Below are 19594 nucleotides of genomic sequence, written 5' to 3'. Positions count from 1 at the left end.
GGATAGATTCCATACAATTCATCTTTGCACAGCTAGTACACATCATAATATGCAGTACACAGTAAGTCCATAGGCACACCACTTAAAACACATTAGAAGAAAAAGACAAAATTAAGAGTCGCGTGCGTTTTAAATCTTAGATAAACAGCACACTCTGGAGCTTCTGTAACTTCCGAGTTGAACTACAAGTCGCTTAGCAGGAGTGGAAGTGGACGACTAATGGTGGTCTTTCAACACCATTCTCTTATACAACGATCAATTTCAACTGGGAAATAGATGCTATGCCCAGGAAACAGTCGAGTCCCTTCAAGAGTTAGCTAGGAATCTGTGAGATGCATGCCAGGAAAAAAAAAAAAGAGAGAGAAGGCTCTACTGAGGTTTGACACATACACAATGTTTCTTAGAGTTCACAGTTTTAATGTAATAAAACAAGCAGTACTTCAGGCAAATTGTGTTTTGCAAAGGAATTTTTACTTTTTAGGTTAAGATTTCAAAGTTTACTCAAATGTCCTTCTGCTGCTTCTTCATTTTCTCAGTTACTAGGTTCCAAATCCCTGTCATTGGGAAAGCAGTGAACATGCAATAATTATTTCCTACTTTTCTCTCTCCCTCTCTATCATCTTTAAATCCACAGTATCTCAATCCAACTGATGTCAGTAAATCCAGACTGTCCCAACTTTTCTCTAAAACTCTTAAAACTATTTGAATGAGGTGTTGAGCAGCTGTCAGTTATGGATTTGAAAATAAAAAAAGAGCCTGAAAATTGTACGTTCAGTATAAAAAGATTAGGTGAGGCAATTCAGGATGTTTAAGAACTTTAAATCAAGTTAAAAGCAGTTACTATGGCCAGACCTCATGAAGCTCCGCTTAAGAGTCGCATTAACCTGGCAGTCAAAACTATTTAAAATGAATAATGTTTCTTTCACATTTCACTCACTTTCAGCATCATAAAAAAAAAGAAGAAGAGAGAAAAAAAAAGAAGGGAAAAAACCACAATGTGAGTTGGCAAATGGCCATATAGTCACGTAACAGTGACCTTCCAGGCCGAGCTTCCTAAGGACAAAGCTGGTGCATTCGATGGCCTACACCCCTCTTAAGGCTAAAGATGATAATTTTTCAAATGAAGAAAGAACAATGAAGATATTCCAGAGACTTTTCAATCTACAAATCAAGAGAGTGAGAGAGAAATTCACAGTTCATGTGCCCACAGTGGCTGAACCCAACCTTTAAGAAACCCCACTAAACCCGAGTGACCACTGTACACACAACCTTTTTCAAACCCTCTCACCTTTTATTGCTGTTGTTTTGTGTTTGTTTGTTTGTTTGCCATTTTGTCAAATATGGTAACATGGCTGTGGCTATTCAGATGTAAACTAAAATTAAAATGAAATGCGACTAAGCCCGTTTTCAGTACTTGATGGTCACAGGTCAGCAGTGATGACTCAAGTGCACAACACAGATAGGGACTACTTCCACCATCACAGAATGCTCCAGAGGGTAGCACTAGAAAGGCACGGCCAGAAAAAGAAAACGGGCCTAGCCAGCAGATCCAGAGTTCTGCTGCTGAATGAAGCCACTGTTAAGACAGACACCTCCTAATGGAAATCATGAAATGTTTGCAAATATATCTTTTATTTTTTAAGATTTTATTTTATTATTTCAATTATGTGTATGTGGGGGTGGGGGTATGTGCACCTAAATGTAAGTGTCCTTGGAGGCCAGCAGTGACTGATCTCCTGGAACTAGTTATAAGCAGTTGTGAGCCTCCTGAAGAGGGTGCTGGGAACTAAACTTGGGTCCTCTGCAAGAACAGTATGTGCTCTTAAACCACTAAGCTGTCTCCAGCCCTACCACTATGTGTAGTGTACAGAGAAGAGTTCGGGAAATTCAGCCTGCAACTTGGCATGTTGCTACATCTCTCTACTCAACTGTACATTAAACTGCTCCAAAATGCCAATTCAATGCACGTCCCCTACTGATTGATGTGTGCTAAGGAACTGCTATGGTTTAGAAGTGGTTTTCATCACCAAAGTTTCTATTTAAAATGGGTTGCCAGCATAATGGTCTTGGGAGTCAGTAACTTCCACAGAAATTAATGTCTCTCTTCACCAGCTGAATTACAGATTAAATCTCAGGAGAGTTAGCTATTTCAAAGAAATGTTACCTCCTATGTTTACCTCCTTCTAGTGTGCCCATGTGTCTTGTCAACATGAAGTGTGCGCCAGTAGCTGAGCAGACGCCAACACCATGTTTTTGGCTTTCCAGAACCATGAGTCAAAATAAATCTCTTCTCTTTATAAATGACCCAGCCTTGGATACTGTCACAGCAACAAAAAGGACTGAGATGGGAGCCCTTTGCGGCCTTTCCCGCCTTTTCACAGTGAGCTGAAAACCAGGGTTGCAGACACTCCTTTACCCAAAGACTAGTAGTGGCCGTTAATGCTCTTGATTCCTCCTGCCATCCTGAAAGTGCTTTCCACGCTACACTAGGATTTGTGTTGCTCTCTGGTGGTGGTTGTTAAAGCAGCACACTTTCAGACACAGTTCCCAGCCATCCTCACTTCATGCTTAAGTCGGCCAAAGCTGCCATTCATCACACGAAATACAAGGACAGTTGTGAGCTTCACACCTCATTCTTTATTCAACATGAAAACCTAAATGATTTTAATTCATTTAGGTGGTACAGACAGGCTGATCAGACTTTCCGTAGTTCTTTGTTGTTGTTCTGTTTTGGTTTTTGGAGACAGGGTCTTTCATTACATAGCTCTGGCTGTCCTGGAACTCACTATGTAGATCAGGCTGGCCTCAAACTTGCAGAGATCTGTCTACCTCTGCCTACCGTGCATCACTATGCCTGGCTTTTCCATGGTTCTTTATACAAATCAAAACAACTGGGACCTGGTTCTGGCCTTGTCATACCGGAACTGCATACTATGGCATTCAGGTCTCATTCCATTAGCTTACAGGACTTTCCTCAAATTTCCTTTACATTCAAGACAACACATTTCTCTCTGGTGAAGACTTCTCTTGGATGGCAGTAACCTTCATGACACCTGGCACCTCAGTGAAGACACTTCCATCTCAATGCTCCCCACCCCTTAGCCCTTCCTTCTCCATCACGTATCTTCCAAGCCTCTGATTAGTCCTTCCTGGTGTCCACCAAGTGTTCCTCATCTTGTCCCCACAACACCTACCTCGTTTGGGCTCTCACACACATCCCTGCCCTAACAGGCCTTACACCTACTGGAAAATTAACACATTTCTTAGCAGGGTCTTTCAAATCCACATCTCCAGCTCTACTCTCAAGTCCTCTCACAAATTTAGGAACTATATTTCAAACTGCTTCCTAAACATTTCTCCTGTACATGTCGCTAACAGCTTAAATAACATGTTCAACCCAAGGTTACTAACTTTATTTATTATTTCTGGGTTTTTTTTTTTTTTTTTTTTTTGGTTTTTCGAGACAGGGTTTCTCTGTGTAGCTTTGCGCCTTTCCTGGAACTCACTTGGTAGTCCAGGCTGGCCTCGAACTCACAGAGATCCGCCTGGCTCTGCCTCCCGAGTGCTGGGATTAAAGGCGTGCGCCACCACCGCCCGGCTATTTATTATTTCTATATCTTAACTGGAACAGCCATTTTCCCAGTCACTAAAACTCAAGATCAGAGTCCGTCTTTATGTTCCCTCAATTCCCATTTTCCAGTCAGCCACCAAATCCAGTCAGTTTTGCCTCCACTCTTCAAACACTGCCCTACTTAAAACGTTCATTAGAATCTGAACTATTATTCCCCAACCTAGTACGCTCTGTCTAATCAAATCTCTCAATTTCTAATCACTCCCAGATCCACATCCTAAACAAAACTTGGTTTTAATTCACTATTCAAAAAGCTTTCATTAGCTCCAAATGGCTTTCTAAATTTAATGTAAACTCAAACTCCAAGGTTTTCCACACCCCACCTTATCTTTTGCTAATTCCATTTCCCACTAGCCATTTCCAGTTTTTTACCCATAAGCCTTTAGTCAGATAGCCCTCCTCAAGCTGGCACATCTCTGGTCTTCACCTCTTACTCAGTAGAACTCTTTCCTGCATTTTTAGAAGTTTATTTCAATGGAAAGCCTTTGCGACACTCCCATTCCTGGCTAGTTCTCTCTTGAAGGAAGACAGGCATCCACGTGATGGAAAATCTCAACTCCTGCCCTTCTCTGCTGTGGCCACAGCCACATCTTATGGGACCCAAAAGAAAATGGGAAGAGAGGAAATGTCAGACAGGTAAGCACTCTACAACACGGCCTATGAGGATAGCCTCAGCCCTCATGATTGCTCAGTACACACAGCTTTCTCCTCTCTGGCCTGCTATTTTGAATGTGAAGGAATCATTTTGTTTGAACCACTTGTACAAAACTTTAAAACAAAATGAAACAAAACATGTAAGAAAAAAAGCAAAGTACTTTCTCCAGAAAGTACATTTCGGGTAGATCAGATACAGAAGTAGAGGGCTTCTCATGCTGAAATGGAATTGCTTTGAGCACCAGCACCAGATAAATGTTAAAAAAGAAATTTAGCTTTAATCAGTTGCTCTATTATAAGTATATTATATACCCCCCCCCTCCTTTTCATGTTCCTTTAGTTCATGGAAAGTTCAGGTCAAAATCTTGAAGGTGATGACCTCATTTTTTTAAAGCCTAAAATCCCAGAAAATATTCTATTAAAATATATCTTTGTATGCACTCACCTTGTGAAGTGAGAATAAAGAGATGTAACCACAGGTAAATTAATATGAAAATGGGAGATCATTTTTGGCTAAAAACGGGTGAAGTAAAGTCTGTTACTACGTTAGTCTAAAATTCAAAGTTTTTTAATTGATTCATGCTCCTGCATGAATGGATGAGAACAGAATAGCAATCCTGGATGAAAAGGAAAGTGAACCAACATGTTATTTAAAGAATCATCAGCTTGTTTTCATGCAAATGACCAGAATAATGAAATAAGCAATCCTGCAGACAGGATCTAGATGTAATTGTTTCAAAAAAGGACACTTGATGCATTCACCACCTAATTCCAAAAGAAACAAATTAACTCATCTTTTCTTCTTGGGTAATACCAGCCATATACTATACATTAATACACTGGCCAAATTTGTATTACAAAGGTGTAATTTTTCTTGGATATTGCCATCAAATCATTATTAACTTGACAGTAGGTCACAATGATAAGGATATCTCTTTGAAGAATTATGGTAAGGGAAAAAAGAGGTTTAATGCCTTCAACTTAAAAGATTTCTCAAAAGGGCAATCCCTGAAAAAACCATCTACCACGACGGAGAACTTGGCCCGTGGAAGAAGTAAAGGGAAATTGTCATTCCTCTCCAAACTTCAACTCATTGTGTAAACCACTCACAATGCCCAAGCAACCCAAGCTGTGGAACGTACAGAGCTACAGGAGAAGCAGCCGTAAAACACCATGCTCCCCATCACTCAAAGTACTTAAAGCAGCAGACACAGCCCAGGCTGGATGCAAGCCTCAGGCGGGCGGGGAGGGAGGAGGAGTCTCAGTGGATAGCTGTGACTGTGAAGACAGTGCTGGAGAAAGAAGCCATAAAAATCAAGTCCTCCCTCCCCAGCCTGCTAGGGTAATAAGTAGGCACCACTTCTGACAGTGAGAAAGAGAGCTGGCCGCCCCCTGCTCTCCCACACCCTCACAAGGTCACAGTACATCAGGGTTACAAATATACTTAAAAAATATTACAGCAATAAACTCCCGTTAGAGCGGTTCCACCTCAACACTCAAGGCAAAGACTAAACCCCAAACTTCTTTTGAATTACAAGGGAACATCAGAAAGCACTCTGCTCTCTTCCTGCACGCAGATTTGCCCATCTTCCTTGATAACTGAAAGGAAATCTTTCTGTTTAAAACGAGACCAGTTGTAGGCAATTAACTTTATAAGCTTCATTTTGCCTCAGTCTTAATTCCTACCAACGATGTAGTTGCAAAGACTGGAAACAGCCCCAGAAAAAACGCGCTGCCTTGCCCATGTTTTTAAGCACAGCAACAAGCCATTTCTCATGTGTGATCCGATTACTGTGATCTATTTTTTGATTCTGCAGCCACTGACTCCACATACATCTTTATTACCGTACAGGGAAAATTGTTAGCCTGAGGTTTAAATTTCCCTATGTTCACCACCTCTTTTGAGAACGTATCTTGGATTTAAGACAAGATTCTCCTGAAAGCTGACAAGAGGAGGAGGAGATGACCTCCAAGATAAGTTTCTAGGTTTTGCCGTTAGAACCTCAGCAATGACTCAAAGTCCAGCTATCCCAGGACTGTGGAGGGACTAAATAAATGGGAAGAGAGTCTCTTATCTGGGCTGGCAGTCTAAATCTCTCCAGTGATTGCCCAACAAGTATGAACAAACACCAGACGCTAGTCCTTCAAGCTTTGAAATGGTCAGGCACACTACAGCTCCTCATCCATTAGGAGAGAAAAATCAAACCCTTGTGAGAATCCCAGCCCTAAAAGCTGGTGATAGGAAAACCACTAAGTTAAATTTGTAAATAGTAAGCCTGGTACAAATTATATATCCCAACTAAGAGAATTCAAAGGGCAGGACACATACATATTGGAAGCAGGCAAATGAATAAGCACACTTTGGACTGGTTGATTTTCAAGTTATTCTTCAAGCCTGAACTAGTGTCCTCATGTCCCCTGTCCACGTGCATGCTGAAAAGATGTAGAAAAGTTGTAATGGGCACCTAATATCCAACTCATTCACTGGTTCAACACATTGAGCGTGTGCTATGCACAGGTCTGTGGGTTCAATGCTGTTAAGGCTATCAATATAAATAAGAAATCACTCCTCTGTTCAAAACACATGGACACATGTCCATCCACAACACATGGACACATGTCAACACGCAAAAAATTAAATATCAAATCTCATGGAACAGTCAGAGAAACTGCAATAAATTGCAAGGACAATATTATAATCTCCCTGCCTAGGAAATTACATAAGACCTGAAAAAGAAACAGCCGACTTAGGCCATTCTGTACGGAATTTAAATTTGCTAACCTGAGGCTGGTAAAGAAATGAGACATTTCTCTCCATAGAAAGAAGCTGGAGAAAAACAAACATACCCTAAGTACATACCAGAGACTGGACTCTATGAAGGATGTTTGATGGGAAGGAAGAAGCTAAGCTGGGAAAATCCCCGAGCAAAGTACAAAGGGAAAACAATAAGATACAACCTAACCAAGCTGAGCGGTCAGGGAAATTTCCTTCCAGAGTCGGTACCCAGATAGCAAGAATCAGCCAGAGACTGGTGATGCATATCAGGCGGGGAGGCAAGAAAGCTCTTGGGGCACGGGGGATGCATTTACTTCTCTAGTCCAAAAGTGTGGAGGGCTGGGAGGAGGAGGGGAGAGTGGAGGAAGCATCATGGTAGGTGATAAAAGACTCTGAAGGCCATGCAGAATCAGGAAGCCTTGCCCTAAAAGTGCCAAGAGCACATTTAAGGATTTTAAGCTAGAAAGTGACAATCTATGTGTATTTCAGAAAGATCCATCCAGAAACAGTATTAAAGATGCATTACAAGGGATGGGGCTAGAAGTAAATGGACCAATTAAGGTGCTATTATACCAACTTAAATCTACTTTCCTCATCTACAGAATGAAGATGAGAGGGGCTTATTAACTCTGAGAGGGGAAGAAAACAGTGAAGGAGGCAGTAGTACCCTGAGACCATGCCCAGTCAAACTCCAGGATAGCAAGACACTTCATCAGGAACATTCAGGGTAGAAGGAGGAATGGGGGTGGGGGATCATTAGGTTCAGTTGTAGGCATTATGGTTTGAAACCATAGAGTTGTGTGTTTAATTACAAAGGGGCAACAATGGAGAAATCTGATCTACCTAAACTAAGTGATTAAATTGATAAGCTTAACCAGGATCTAGGGGAAAATTGACAAGAAGCTACAAGATGACAATCAGTCAACTTATACAGTATTCTCACCCAAGATGCTTAATCTGAGCCAAAGCAGGGGAAAAGGATCAGACAATCTGTACAACCACAGAACATTCTAGAAAACAGCATGTCAAAACTCAAAATGCCAAGGCCATGAAAGACTCTTCTTTTTAAAAAATCCTTGTAATGGGGTGAGAGGTGCCTCCCAGTGACGGAGCACTATTCTAGTTTACAGGAAACTCTAGGGTGATCCCTAGCACCACAAAAGAGAAGCAAAGGAAAGGAGAAAAAGGTGGACAGCAGGGAAATGGTTCTAGACAGAAAGATCCCAGACACATAAAACCAAACCCAGTGTATGTTTGCTGGTGACTTCACGGTCTGTACTGGGAAGGCTAAAACAATGCTGCAGAGCCAACAGGACAAACCTGAGGATGACCTAGGTACTGGGTAACAGTCGAGTTATGTTAATTGCATAGTAGCAACATTTCTGAAACTCCACAGGAAAATCATCTCATTTTCAGGAATTCCATGACAAATATTCAAGAGTCAAGTATCATGCCTACTATCCATTTTCCTGGGATTCAGAAAAAGGAAAACTGTGCATATATGTTTATATATTATTTAGGGAGATGGCAACAATACAAATCGGCAAAATGTTAACAGCTGATGGCTCTAGGTTAGGTAGATTATAAATATGCATTGTCATTGTACTCCCATTTCAATTTCCCTGTGATTTTGAAATTTTCCGAAAGAACTGGCGGGAGAAAAAGAAAAAAAAAAAGAACACATATAACTACCTTTTTGGAAGACAGAAATATGCTCAACAGTTTCCTGGCATAAAAGTAGATACTCATTGAATAATCATTTTCATAAATCAAATGTTCGCTTTTCTACCTCATTCTAGCCTTATGGGCTAGCAGTACCCTGTCTTTATTCAATATAGCAAATACAATATAAGAGGTTGATTAAAATAATAAAGTCTACGTTTAAAAGCCGATAATTAGATTATAATCACCCCGTTTCTCTGATGTTACATGATTCCACTCACTTTATTCCTTCACTTCCCCTCAAAGCAGACTGAGAACATATTGAATTAATCCTTTCAACATAATTTTTCAATATTGCCTAACATGTAAGGGAGTTACAAATGAATATGTATTAGTAGGCATCACCCACCTACCCACCACCACTAGGTAAATATTTTAATGAAGAGATGGACAGACATGCATACTCCCAGCATAAACATGTCCCTGTGTGTGTTCTGCTTCAACTGCTTCAATTCCGGAAGGCAGGCTGCTTTGCTATTCTTCATGTTCCTGCTGTGGAACCTAAAGCAAGGCTTCCACTTGCCAACCTGGACCAGGGATAGAGAGATCTGCTCCAGGAGCGAGCAGGGGAAAAAAACAGCTAACATTCATGTGATTGCTAACAAAGCTGGAGACAAGGGGCAGGGGACTCTTCACAAAGATGCTCGCTCATAAGATAGGCACAAGCAAAAGTGAAAGTGGGTGTCATTTAAGCTAATCTCTACTTGAACCTTTTAAGAGATAAAACCATTTGAGCAGTAATTTAGTACTAAATTAACTTGGATTTTTTTTCCTCTGTATCGTTAAAGTTTTCTTTGTTTAAATAAGGGTTTCTGCAAGAGAAATGAGGCGATGCTCCCATTCTATCAGAAGAATGAGGCTGATGATTTGCAAGGCTGACTGGGCAGCTTGTCTTGACATGGGCAAATGCTGCAAAGAGCCAAATACACAAGCACAGTCTGACCCTCAACCCACTCACCAGTGCTGTTCCAGAACATCAGAAGACCATGCAACGCTGCACTACTGTATCATGCCAGTGCTAACCTTTGTATACCAGCAAGAACTCTACCAGACAGGAAAACTGAAGGCAAGGCGGATGGCAGATGGTAACAGCAGATCCTCTGAAAGGATCCCTAAGACAGCAAGTTCATCAGAGACACTGAGAAACAAGAACTCCATGTTTCTGTTTATTGAGCCAATGATAATTTGTTCTCTGCACTACCTACCAAACAGTAACAGAGCTACCACAAAATTGGCAAAGCTGACATGACTGTGTTGAGGTGAGCAGCTCTGCTCCCAAATCAACTGTGTTTGAACATTAGCCCATAGAGGCCCAGGATTAAGAGAATTCTCCTGCCGTTTCTCAGGTAGGTTTTTCATGGTAACCACATGTACCAGATGCAAGCATCAAGATGCCATCTGCAAGGTGGCATTTCCTGGATCACCTTCACAGTGGCTGATCTCATACCAAGCCAGTAGCTCCAGACGAGGCCCTTTGATTTTGCTTTTTCACCCTTGAGAAATGGTCCTCCTTTGAAAGAACTTCACTTGGGGCTGAAAGTATTGTTTTGACAGATTGTAATTTAAGTCCTTCACACCATTGTTTTAGGCTATAGAGAAGCAATATATTCAAACAGACTCTACCAAACAGCCACAATATATTTTCAATATTCTGATATTTAAACATTCCATGAAAATTATGGTCAAAATAGTGACAACTTTTGTCACAATCCACCGTTGCTAACTGGTATCAAGAAACACAGAAACACACACACACACACACACACACACACACACACACACACACACACACACACACACAGAGCCCTCACCCCTGTAAAGCAGAAAAAGAAAGGCCAGCCTTAAAGTACAGGTTGGTTAAAATGAAAGACACTCTCAAAGGAGATGGAGAGAGCCAGCCATCCTTCACCTACGAGCCAAGACAGAGAGCTAAAGGAAAAGCAGAGTCGTTTTAAGCACAGCAAGCAGATGAAGGCTGATAGGCACAAGCACGTTCTTCCTCAGTTTCACTGCAGAATCATCAGTCTTCCAGTCCCATCAGGATTGGGCTGAAAAGTAATAAGAAATGAGGGCAATTAGAGAGGAAATGAGAGAGCAATTGAGGAAGGAACCACCTAAAGACAAAACAGTGCGGAGATTGAATCTGAAGCAAGAAACAAGAATTTGAGATTAAGTTTCAGAAAGGGAAGCTCCATGATCCCGCCCTGAAAGGATTAGAACTGCAGCAGACAGCCTTGAGCAGCCTCTGAGTAGCAGAAACGGTGTTCGGAGAGTGGAGTGGCTAGGTAGTTTCTGGGAAGACACGGCATATGGCCACTAAGTTTCTCGATGTGGCCCATTTAATTTCAATTTAAGGAAATTAGCTTGGTCAGGAAAGTGTCTGCGTCAATGTCCTAGGTTCCATCTGCAGCACAGTTCAATCTCCAGTGCTCCATAAACTGGGTATGGTTGACAGACACCTGTAACCTTAGTAGTCGCAGATGAAAGCAGCAAGATCAGGAGTTCAAGGTCATCCCTGACTACAGAGCCAGTTCTTAAGCAAGCCTTGGAAACATAAGACCCTGTCTCAACTGACAATAGTAATAATGAAAAGGGTAGAGAAGGGGAAAGGGCTCCAAATTTGGGGACACAGGGGCTAAGGTAATGGTGGCATTGTTCCCTGTAATGAGGTAGTCTTTGAGGGAATCTGTTATCAGTGGCAGAACAGTGCAAAGGTCCACTTCGGGCATGCTATCCCAGCCATGTAGAGGTAGGTGCAGACAATGAGAGACGGGCCGTTGGTCTTCATTTGCAGGCAGATCGGTCCTCATCTCTCCAGGGACGGCATAACGTAATTCTAACTTGATGGTGTCGTCTTGTGCTAGAGAGCTGAGGGGAAGTTAGACAGTCTACCTTCCCAAAGAACTCTGCCAAGAGCAAGACATTTATTCTAAGCATTTGCAGAAGTCCACGTTCACTGGAACACCAACTTCAAACCCTGAGTAGCATTTAAATATACTTCATAGCACTTACTTCAAACATAACATCTCTGAAATATTTAGATCAAAATACTGGGTTAAGTAACTAGATTCCAGTACAACATCTAACAAGAGATTTTTTCTTTTTTTAATTCCCATCACAGTTCTTCCTTAAGGTAATCACTTTGTTCAAGACCCTCAGGCCCCCTCTAGTCATCAACAGGCTGTCTTGGCACCTGCTTTCGGCAACTTAACACTGAGTTTCTCTTTTGCATAACCCTCAAGGCTACACATCATTTTGGCCATATAAATACCTACATCTCCCTTTTGTCTATCCCTAGTCCATGGAGAACTGCACCAAGGCTTTGGAGGACAAGCACTGGAAGACCTTCAAAGAAAAAAAAAGAAAAAGTGTTCATTAACCCCAACAGCAGCTGCTGGCTAGAGCCTGCAATTTAAATCTCCGAAAAAGAACTGCGGCTTCTGAAATTCCACAAGGAGGTATCACTTATGATTATACACATTCCAGTGGGTTCCTTCCTTCATTGATGGCTTCCAGACAAAGGTTTTCTTCCACCCCGTTTTGGTAAAATTCCCCGAGCCCTGGATGTATAAATTCCTTCATGTATTTACTTGACCAGTGGCCAACTCAGGAGAGGGGTTTTTTTCCTGGCCAGGTTCACTCAGACCCCGAAACATCATCTTATACGTAATTTCTTGTTCGGTTGGGAACAACAAAAAGCTTCAGATTTGTATCTGTATTAAATGAAACCTTCAAAAATGAAGCTTCACTAAAATCAAAAGTGAAGGGGCTGAAGAAACAGATCGGAGGGTAAGAGCACTTGTTGCTCTTGCAGAGGACCTGGGTTCAGTTTCCAGCACCCACGTGGCAACTCACAGCCATCCCTAACTCCAGTTCCAGGGTATCTAATGCCCACTTCTGACTTCGGTAGGCACCAGGCACCCACCCGGGCACACACTTGGTGAATGTAGCACACATGTAAGTAAAACACTCATACAATAAAATAGATATTTTTAAAAAATTTAATCAAAAAGAAAAGGATTTAGGGATGGAGGGGAAGAGGGAGAATGGACAACCTCACATGTCACAAACTTTGGAAAATGGAAACAACTTATTTTCAAGGGGTAAAAAGAAACAGAAAAGAAACACTAAGGCTGTCCAACATTTCCAGCTGAAACGTTAAGATCATATTTTAAATCAATGGGGGCAAATAGTGAGAAAAACAATTAGTAGTCTTTTCTCTCCCCTGTTATCCCTCAGTGCCAACTAACAAAAATAACACCAGAGTACTCACAGTACGTAGTATGGGCTTCTCATGCCATAGAAGGCATTTTCACCATTTCAGTTATAGACTCAAATCAACAGCCAGTTAGAAATGGAAAAAGACATTTTTCTTTTAAGCAATATATGCACAAAATGCAATGGCCTTTATACCATGAAGGACTGTAAGGAACGTGCCCGAGTGCGTGAGTGCAAGCATGAGTGCGCGTGCGTGTGTGTCTGTCTGTCTATCTGTCTGTATGTGTGTGTGAATAGGGTATCTCACAGGCATCAAACTAAAATAAGCTTTCCCTACAAAAGCCTGCAGCTGGCGGGTATTCATTATGGGAACAACTGGAAATGGCCACTTTTGCCAAGGGTACAGGCCACAGTGGAGGGATTAGCCACAATTACTGCATATTTACACAACCATATTTACACCGTGATAAAACTCATCTTACCCGATCCAAACAAAACCATGCTCAAAATAAACTAAACCACAGGAAAAGGTCTCCTGAGCACAAGCAGTCATCGCTCTGATTCTCCAGTGTCTGCTTGGCCATTACCCACTGAGACAACCCTTCATTCCGCCTTCCTCGGAAAGGCAAGAGGAGTAGGCAAGAGTCTGTATATCCAGTTGAGAATCTGTATAATTCAGATAACAATACTGTAATTATGAGTGAGGAAAGAAGGCTGCATCTTAGAGATTCATTCTGAAATGGCTGTGGAAAAATTATAGGATGTCCAAGATTTATTTAAAATAATCTGGGAGGAGTGGAAAGCACAGAGAGGACAGATGTGTAAGGGTGGGTAACTATTGAGACTGGGTGATTTCATGCAGAATTTAGTAGGGCATCCTTTATGCTTTTGTGTATATTTGAAATTTCCCAGAACCAAGTTGGGGGTGGAGGAGAGAAAGTAAGACCAATATGAAAGTCATCCTGAAAAAAAAAATGTTTCCCTTGAAGGAAAAGAAAATACTCCCTTTAGCTTTTTCTCTGCAAATGACAAAGGAAAACCCACAAAGAAAATCAAGGTAGGCTCTTGTTCTAGACTTCAGAAAAGAAGAATGAAATTCTTAAAAACCAAAACATGAGCGAGCGTCCTGAAGCTCAGCTTTCGCCTCTGACTTATTACAACAACACAGCCCAGCAGTCTCCCATATGAAGGCACTTTGGACGACATCCGCGCAGTGGCTGCCAAATCAAGTCCAGAGGTTGCAGAATCATTTGTCAACACTAAAGGCAAAGGTACCAAGAGCTGGTCCTTTCTTTCCAGAGGTCACTCCTTCTGATCCATGGGCTTATTACCTAGAGCAAACAATTAATCTCGCTGCCTTCAGAATACAAAATGGTTTCAGCCAAGGTAGTATCCTCCCATGATCCGTATCTCTGTCTGGGCATCCCTGCCAGGAGGAAGAACAGAAGGTCCACTGGCTGGACGTCAAGGGACCCATCCCCATCCAAGATCTACAGCTAATTCAGCCTCAGTTCAGCTGAGCTTCAGCGGCCTTACCTGAAAACAATGGTATTTCCTAAGAAAATGGCAATTATCTTTCCTTTTCAACGGTTCTATAATCATGAGAATCTCTAATAGTTTTTAAGGCACTTCGGCACTCCAAGGTTACATTTTCTTGTACTTTAATTTGAATATGTGAGCCTCTGTATAACGTGTGTGTGCAAATGTAAATGTGCACATGTTCATATTTGTGTCAGCACACATACTCTGATACTATTAGGTGGTTACACGGGGCTAATTGCTTCCATCTCAAAGCAGCAAATTTTCAGTTCTGCAACAGATGTCGCTGTGTGATTTCTCCTTTCTGTGCTGGATTTTCTGTTAAAAATGCCCAGCATAATGGTCAGTAGCTTTCTTCCAAAGAAAGATATACAGCATTTTTAATTCTTTGGATTTCTTCCTTTTAAATTTTCTTCCTATGTGGCCAATTTCCATTCAATCCACAGTATCAATTAGTTTGGCCCCTTCTAAGAAATACCCACATAAAAATGGTCCTTTTGTTAAATACACACACACACAAACACACACACACACGCGCGTGCAATCAATCAATCAATCAAAACACTAAAAAATTAAATATAAACTCTATGTGGCCAATTAGCTTTAAAATACCACATACACAGACCCAATAAGAATGAGTCTCATAGCATTGATCTTCATAGTACTATAAATTTTAAAGAAAAAAATTGCTTAACAATAGAGGTTAAAGAATTAAAAGGAAAAAAATCATCTATAAAGCTGAAATGTACCAGGTATGGGATAAAGTTTAAAATAAAATCCAAAAGCACCATTAATAATGATTTTTAAAAATTGGGATTTTCATTTTAACAACACCATTAAAAATAAACACAGAGAGGCTAACATGATAATTGCAAGACACCTTACCTACCATTCTGACATTCACTATCATGACACATGTCATAGAAAAGTGACATTTCTTTCCCTTCACCCAGTACACTGTCCAATGTTGATCAGTCAACAGGTAGCTAGACCTAGCAGTTTCTTCCGATGAGAGCCAACAATGGCACAAAAGATTTCAAAATCTCCTTTGAAACCTGAGAGCCTGTTGTGTTCTGGGGCTTGGGAGGGAGTGCAGATGAGAAGCAGGCAGTGAGTAGGGAAGCAACTATTCCGGGAAGAATAGGAAGTCAGGAAGTAAAAGAGGAAGCCGGAGTGCCTCCCTGCCTGTTATCACCTTCCCTGTCCCACTCCCCTTCACCGGGAGAGCCACTGGGGAAAACTGGATAAAGCATGTACAACATCCATATGAATAAAGCTCTTTGTTCCGGAGAACTGCCTGCTCTTTTATTCCCCCCTTTTTCGTATTTGTTCATTTCAAAAGATTGCTCAATGGGTCTCTTGTTCCTCCAAAATGTCCCGGGCAAATAATGCAAGCTTGTCTCGTCACACAAGTCACTAAATGAAGCCTTGTGCGTCTCCAGTGACACACTGTAAATATAAAGTGGCATTAATGAGGGATATTTTATCGAAGCTATCACAGGCAAGTGCAAGGCCCCCCTGTGACTATTCAATTTGATGCAGGGAAAGGCAACAATAGCAGGGCGTCACTTCTGCAAAGTCCCTGTCCCTGGTATGCAAGCTCCAACCAAGCTCCAACCAAGTCCCAATCGGCTAGAGCAAGCCGGGACTAACTGCCACCCCCACAAATCCCTACTCATCAACCATCTTCTCTAATCCTCAAAAGGGTAAGAACAGAACGGGGTGATCTACTTGCAGGTTCCTTCAGGGTCCCAAACAGCAGCATGCCTGCCTTAAACATAACAGGAGTGATTAACACAGTACAGGCAATCCTGTTTGGGCTGCATTTCATACAGGTCTGTTTCATCCCAACATTACAGGAGAGATGGGAGTAGATTTTCTCAGGGATGGGAGTGAGGGTGGGGGGCAGGCAGGATGGCTTCAGTTACAGAGGCAACCGAACCAGAACTTCAATACACAATAGCGGGACTTGGCTTTCTCAGCAAGGATGAGAATCAAACAAGCCTAATGAAGTCAGAAGGTAGCAGCACCAACAGGTTTCTTTAAACCAGGGGATGAGAAGCAAAGGCCCCTGAGAAAGCTTTAACTTAACATCCGAGGAAAAGAAGTCTTTCGGTGCCCACCTGAAATTGACCCCTGCAATATGGAATCTAGGGCTTGGCCAAGACCATCTCTCAAAGTGTACACACACACACACACACACACACACACACACACACACATACACACATACACACACACACATTCAAAAAATTAAAGAAAGTCATCTCATCCCCTCACTACAAATCAAACCCAATTACTTTCTAATTTGAACACAATCTGATAAGCGGCGTACAAACAGGGATGTACACAAGAGCAAGAAGCTGCTTCCATGGTAACTGGCAACAGAATTTTCCTGTAGCTTTGACATGCACGGTTGAGTTCCAGACCGTTCCTTTCTAAGTCAGCACACATCTCTCACGGGGAAGGCAACTTCTCACCGAGAGATAGTACAAATATAGTACTGTTGTTACTACCCGGTGCCTTCAATGAGCAGGCTTGACAAGGGAGGCAAAATCTAATCCTACTCTGCTGGTTTAGTGGCATTACATGGTTCCCATTTTTAGTCGAAAGGCAGTATCCCGGGCCAGCGCTTCCCACCCCCACCCTTCATTCTGCAGCCAATACAAGTCTATTGTTGCCTCTGTAATGCGCCAGTTACCCAGCCTTTACTCACGCTCACGTTTAACTGACAGTGGCGCTTTTTACAATGCAGCATGAGGGATCTCTTTCGGGAACACTCTATCGAACCCTTCCAGTCAGTGGCATCACCAGAAATTAAGTTGTAACCACACGGGCTTCGGCTAAACCTAATTATCTCATAACTCATAAATTAAGAATTCACAGAAGAAAAATATATAAACATCCGGAGACAGACTGTAGCATGGAAGACAAAATTCTCAAGCTGGAATGGAAGGTGCTGCCAGGATCCCACCCTTAGAGCCTCAATGGGTTCTTCAAGATGAGCTCCTCCGAAAGCCTGTTTTTTACATATATATTTTTTTTTGAGGGGGGTAAGTCAACCAACCTGGCATCCCCTAAATCCGAAGCTAGCACTCCCAAGCATCCCTATCTCCAACGTGTTTCCTGCGGTGTTTACATAACTATGTGTCCTCTAGCGTGTAAACAAAAGACACAACCCAAGCAGAGAGGCGCCCCCGGAACCGCACGCTGGTCCCAGCGCAGCATCCTCCCGGGCTGGGGGCTCCGCAGGTGGGGGCTGAGCTCGCGGCGTCCTCCACCACTTGTTGCTCCCAGGTCCTGCAGCTCGGAGCTGCAAGGAAGGGTTTTTGCAGGCTCAGAGCCCTAGCGCATCCCCTCGCGCACGGCCACCCGCCCGCTCGCCACCGCCCGGTGCCTCTCGGTCCCGCCGGCCGCCTGGAGCCAGCGGCAGGCGGCACAGCCGCATGGGGACGCCGCGCGGCGGGCGAGAGCGGCGAGGTGGCGGGAAGGCGGGCGCAGCGCGGCCGGCCTCTCCGGTGGGGAAGAGCTCCGGCTCCCTTTTGTTAGCAAATGCAAACACTGCCCTCTTCTTTCCCGACCGCGCCAACGCGCCCGGCACAGGGGCAGCCACACGCGGGGCTCCTGCCAAGCGCTCGGCGTCTTCAGGGAAGGCGCGGCGCTCGCAGAGCCGCCACCCGGGCAGATTCTCAAGACGGCCGGCCACGCGGGGAGCGCCCCGAGGCCCGCAGGGCGCGCGCCGGGCCGCAGAGGCCGCGAACGCCCCCGCCACCACCTGCGGGCCGCTTGCCCGAAGGACGCGCAGCCGGGAAATCCCGGATCCCCACTCGCGGCAGAGGCCTTCGTGGCGCGGACCGGCTGAAGGCACCAGGAGCCCCTTCTGCAGCCGCGGCGACGAGCGGCCGCCCCCGAGCCGGGAACTTTCCCTGCCTGGATTCCAGCCAAGCCGACCCGCAGCCCAGCGGAGGGGGCCGAGGGGCTGCGTTCGGCTGGAGGGAAACACGAGAGGCGTGCAGCTCTGGGGCGGGGGACCTGCAGAGCGCGGGCAAGCGGGGGAGAGGACACGGCTGTGGGGATGTCCTGGGGACCCGCGGGGAGAAAGCTTCGGGGAAATGGAGAATCGACCGGGGGGCCGAGCTGGAACGGAGGGGACGAAGGCTAAGCCTGGGGACATGGGGAGGACCTGCAAGTTCCAGGGACAAGAGCGAGTTTTCGGAGGGTCCGGAAGGTTCGGGGCGCCTCCGAGGGCTTCCCTTCCCCCACGCGCTAGCCCCTGGCCCCCCAAGCCCACTCCACTCGGCACCCCGCGCTACGCCAGGAAGAAGAGGTGTGGGTGCAGCCATCCCTGAGGGCGCCCATCCGCAGCCGGCGGGCAGGAGAGAAGGGGCGCCGACCCCTCAGCCCTTTCCATCGCAGCCCCGACTTTCCTTGCCACGCTCCCGCCGCTTCGGATTTAGGAAGTGGGGGGAGGTTGTCATGGAAACGTCCCCCCTTCCATAGCTACGGCTCCTGGGGGTGCCCGGGGGGGGGGTATTTCGGGACCAATCCGCCGGTGCCCACAACCTACCTGTGGGGATCAGTGCCGCGGCCGAGAGGAGCAACAGCAGGAGCCGGAGCCGGAGCCCGGGAGGCGCTGCCGCCGCCGCCACAGCCGCTGCCGCCGCACACTGGGATCCGCTCGGCAGCACAGCACTCGCCATGTCGGGCACCTGCCTCAGACTGGCGGCGGTGGCTGCCTCCCGAGCCCGAGCGGACAGTTAATGAGATGCTAATGAGATGCGCTAAAGGCGGAGTCAGGACCGACCAATCGTGGCGCCGCGAGCCCAACCCGGCTCTCGAAGGACTAGCCCCCTCCCCCACCCCGCCCCCTGGCGCTAGCGTTCGGCCGCGCGCCCGCGCCACCTAGGGGCGGGGCCGATGGGAGGGGCCTATGCAAATCTGTTTACGTTAAAATTCGGCTTAGCTTCCCCCGTGGAGGAAAAAGTGTACTGCCCCGTGCCTGGCGTGGAGGCGGGGGAAGGGGGCTGCGGCTCCAGGAGGCGGGTCTCCAGCTT

General features: G+C 44.6%; 1 protein-coding gene across 7 annotated transcripts in view; it reads right to left on the bottom strand.

The window, feature by feature from the left end:
- Cadm1 (cell adhesion molecule 1) overlaps positions 1-19283 on the bottom strand; it is a 337201-nt gene extending 317918 nt beyond the window's left edge. For 4 of the 7 annotated variants that reach the window (XM_052759291.1, XM_052759331.1, XM_052759309.1 and 1 more), the window contains exon 1: positions 19108-19281. In XM_052759291.1, the coding sequence (XP_052615251.1) occupies positions 19108-19240 (133 nt within the window). In that variant the 5' untranslated portion in view covers positions 19241-19281. Of the gene's footprint in view, positions 1-19107 lie in introns of all 7 variants that reach the window. The other 3 variants (XM_052759320.1, XM_052759277.1, XM_052759358.1) reach the window with 3 other exon arrangements.
- Between the last annotated feature and the right edge of the window lie 311 nt (positions 19284-19594).

The sequence above is a fragment of the Peromyscus californicus genome, unplaced genomic scaffold, assembly GCF_007827085.1.
Source record: "Peromyscus californicus insignis strain IS unplaced genomic scaffold, ASM782708v3 Scaffold_11__1_contigs__length_118956290, whole genome shotgun sequence".
Classification (NCBI taxonomy): Eukaryota; Metazoa; Chordata; class Mammalia; order Rodentia; family Cricetidae; genus Peromyscus; species Peromyscus californicus.
The sequence above is the reverse complement of the archived record's forward strand: the minus strand, read 5'-3'. Positions and strand labels throughout refer to the sequence as shown.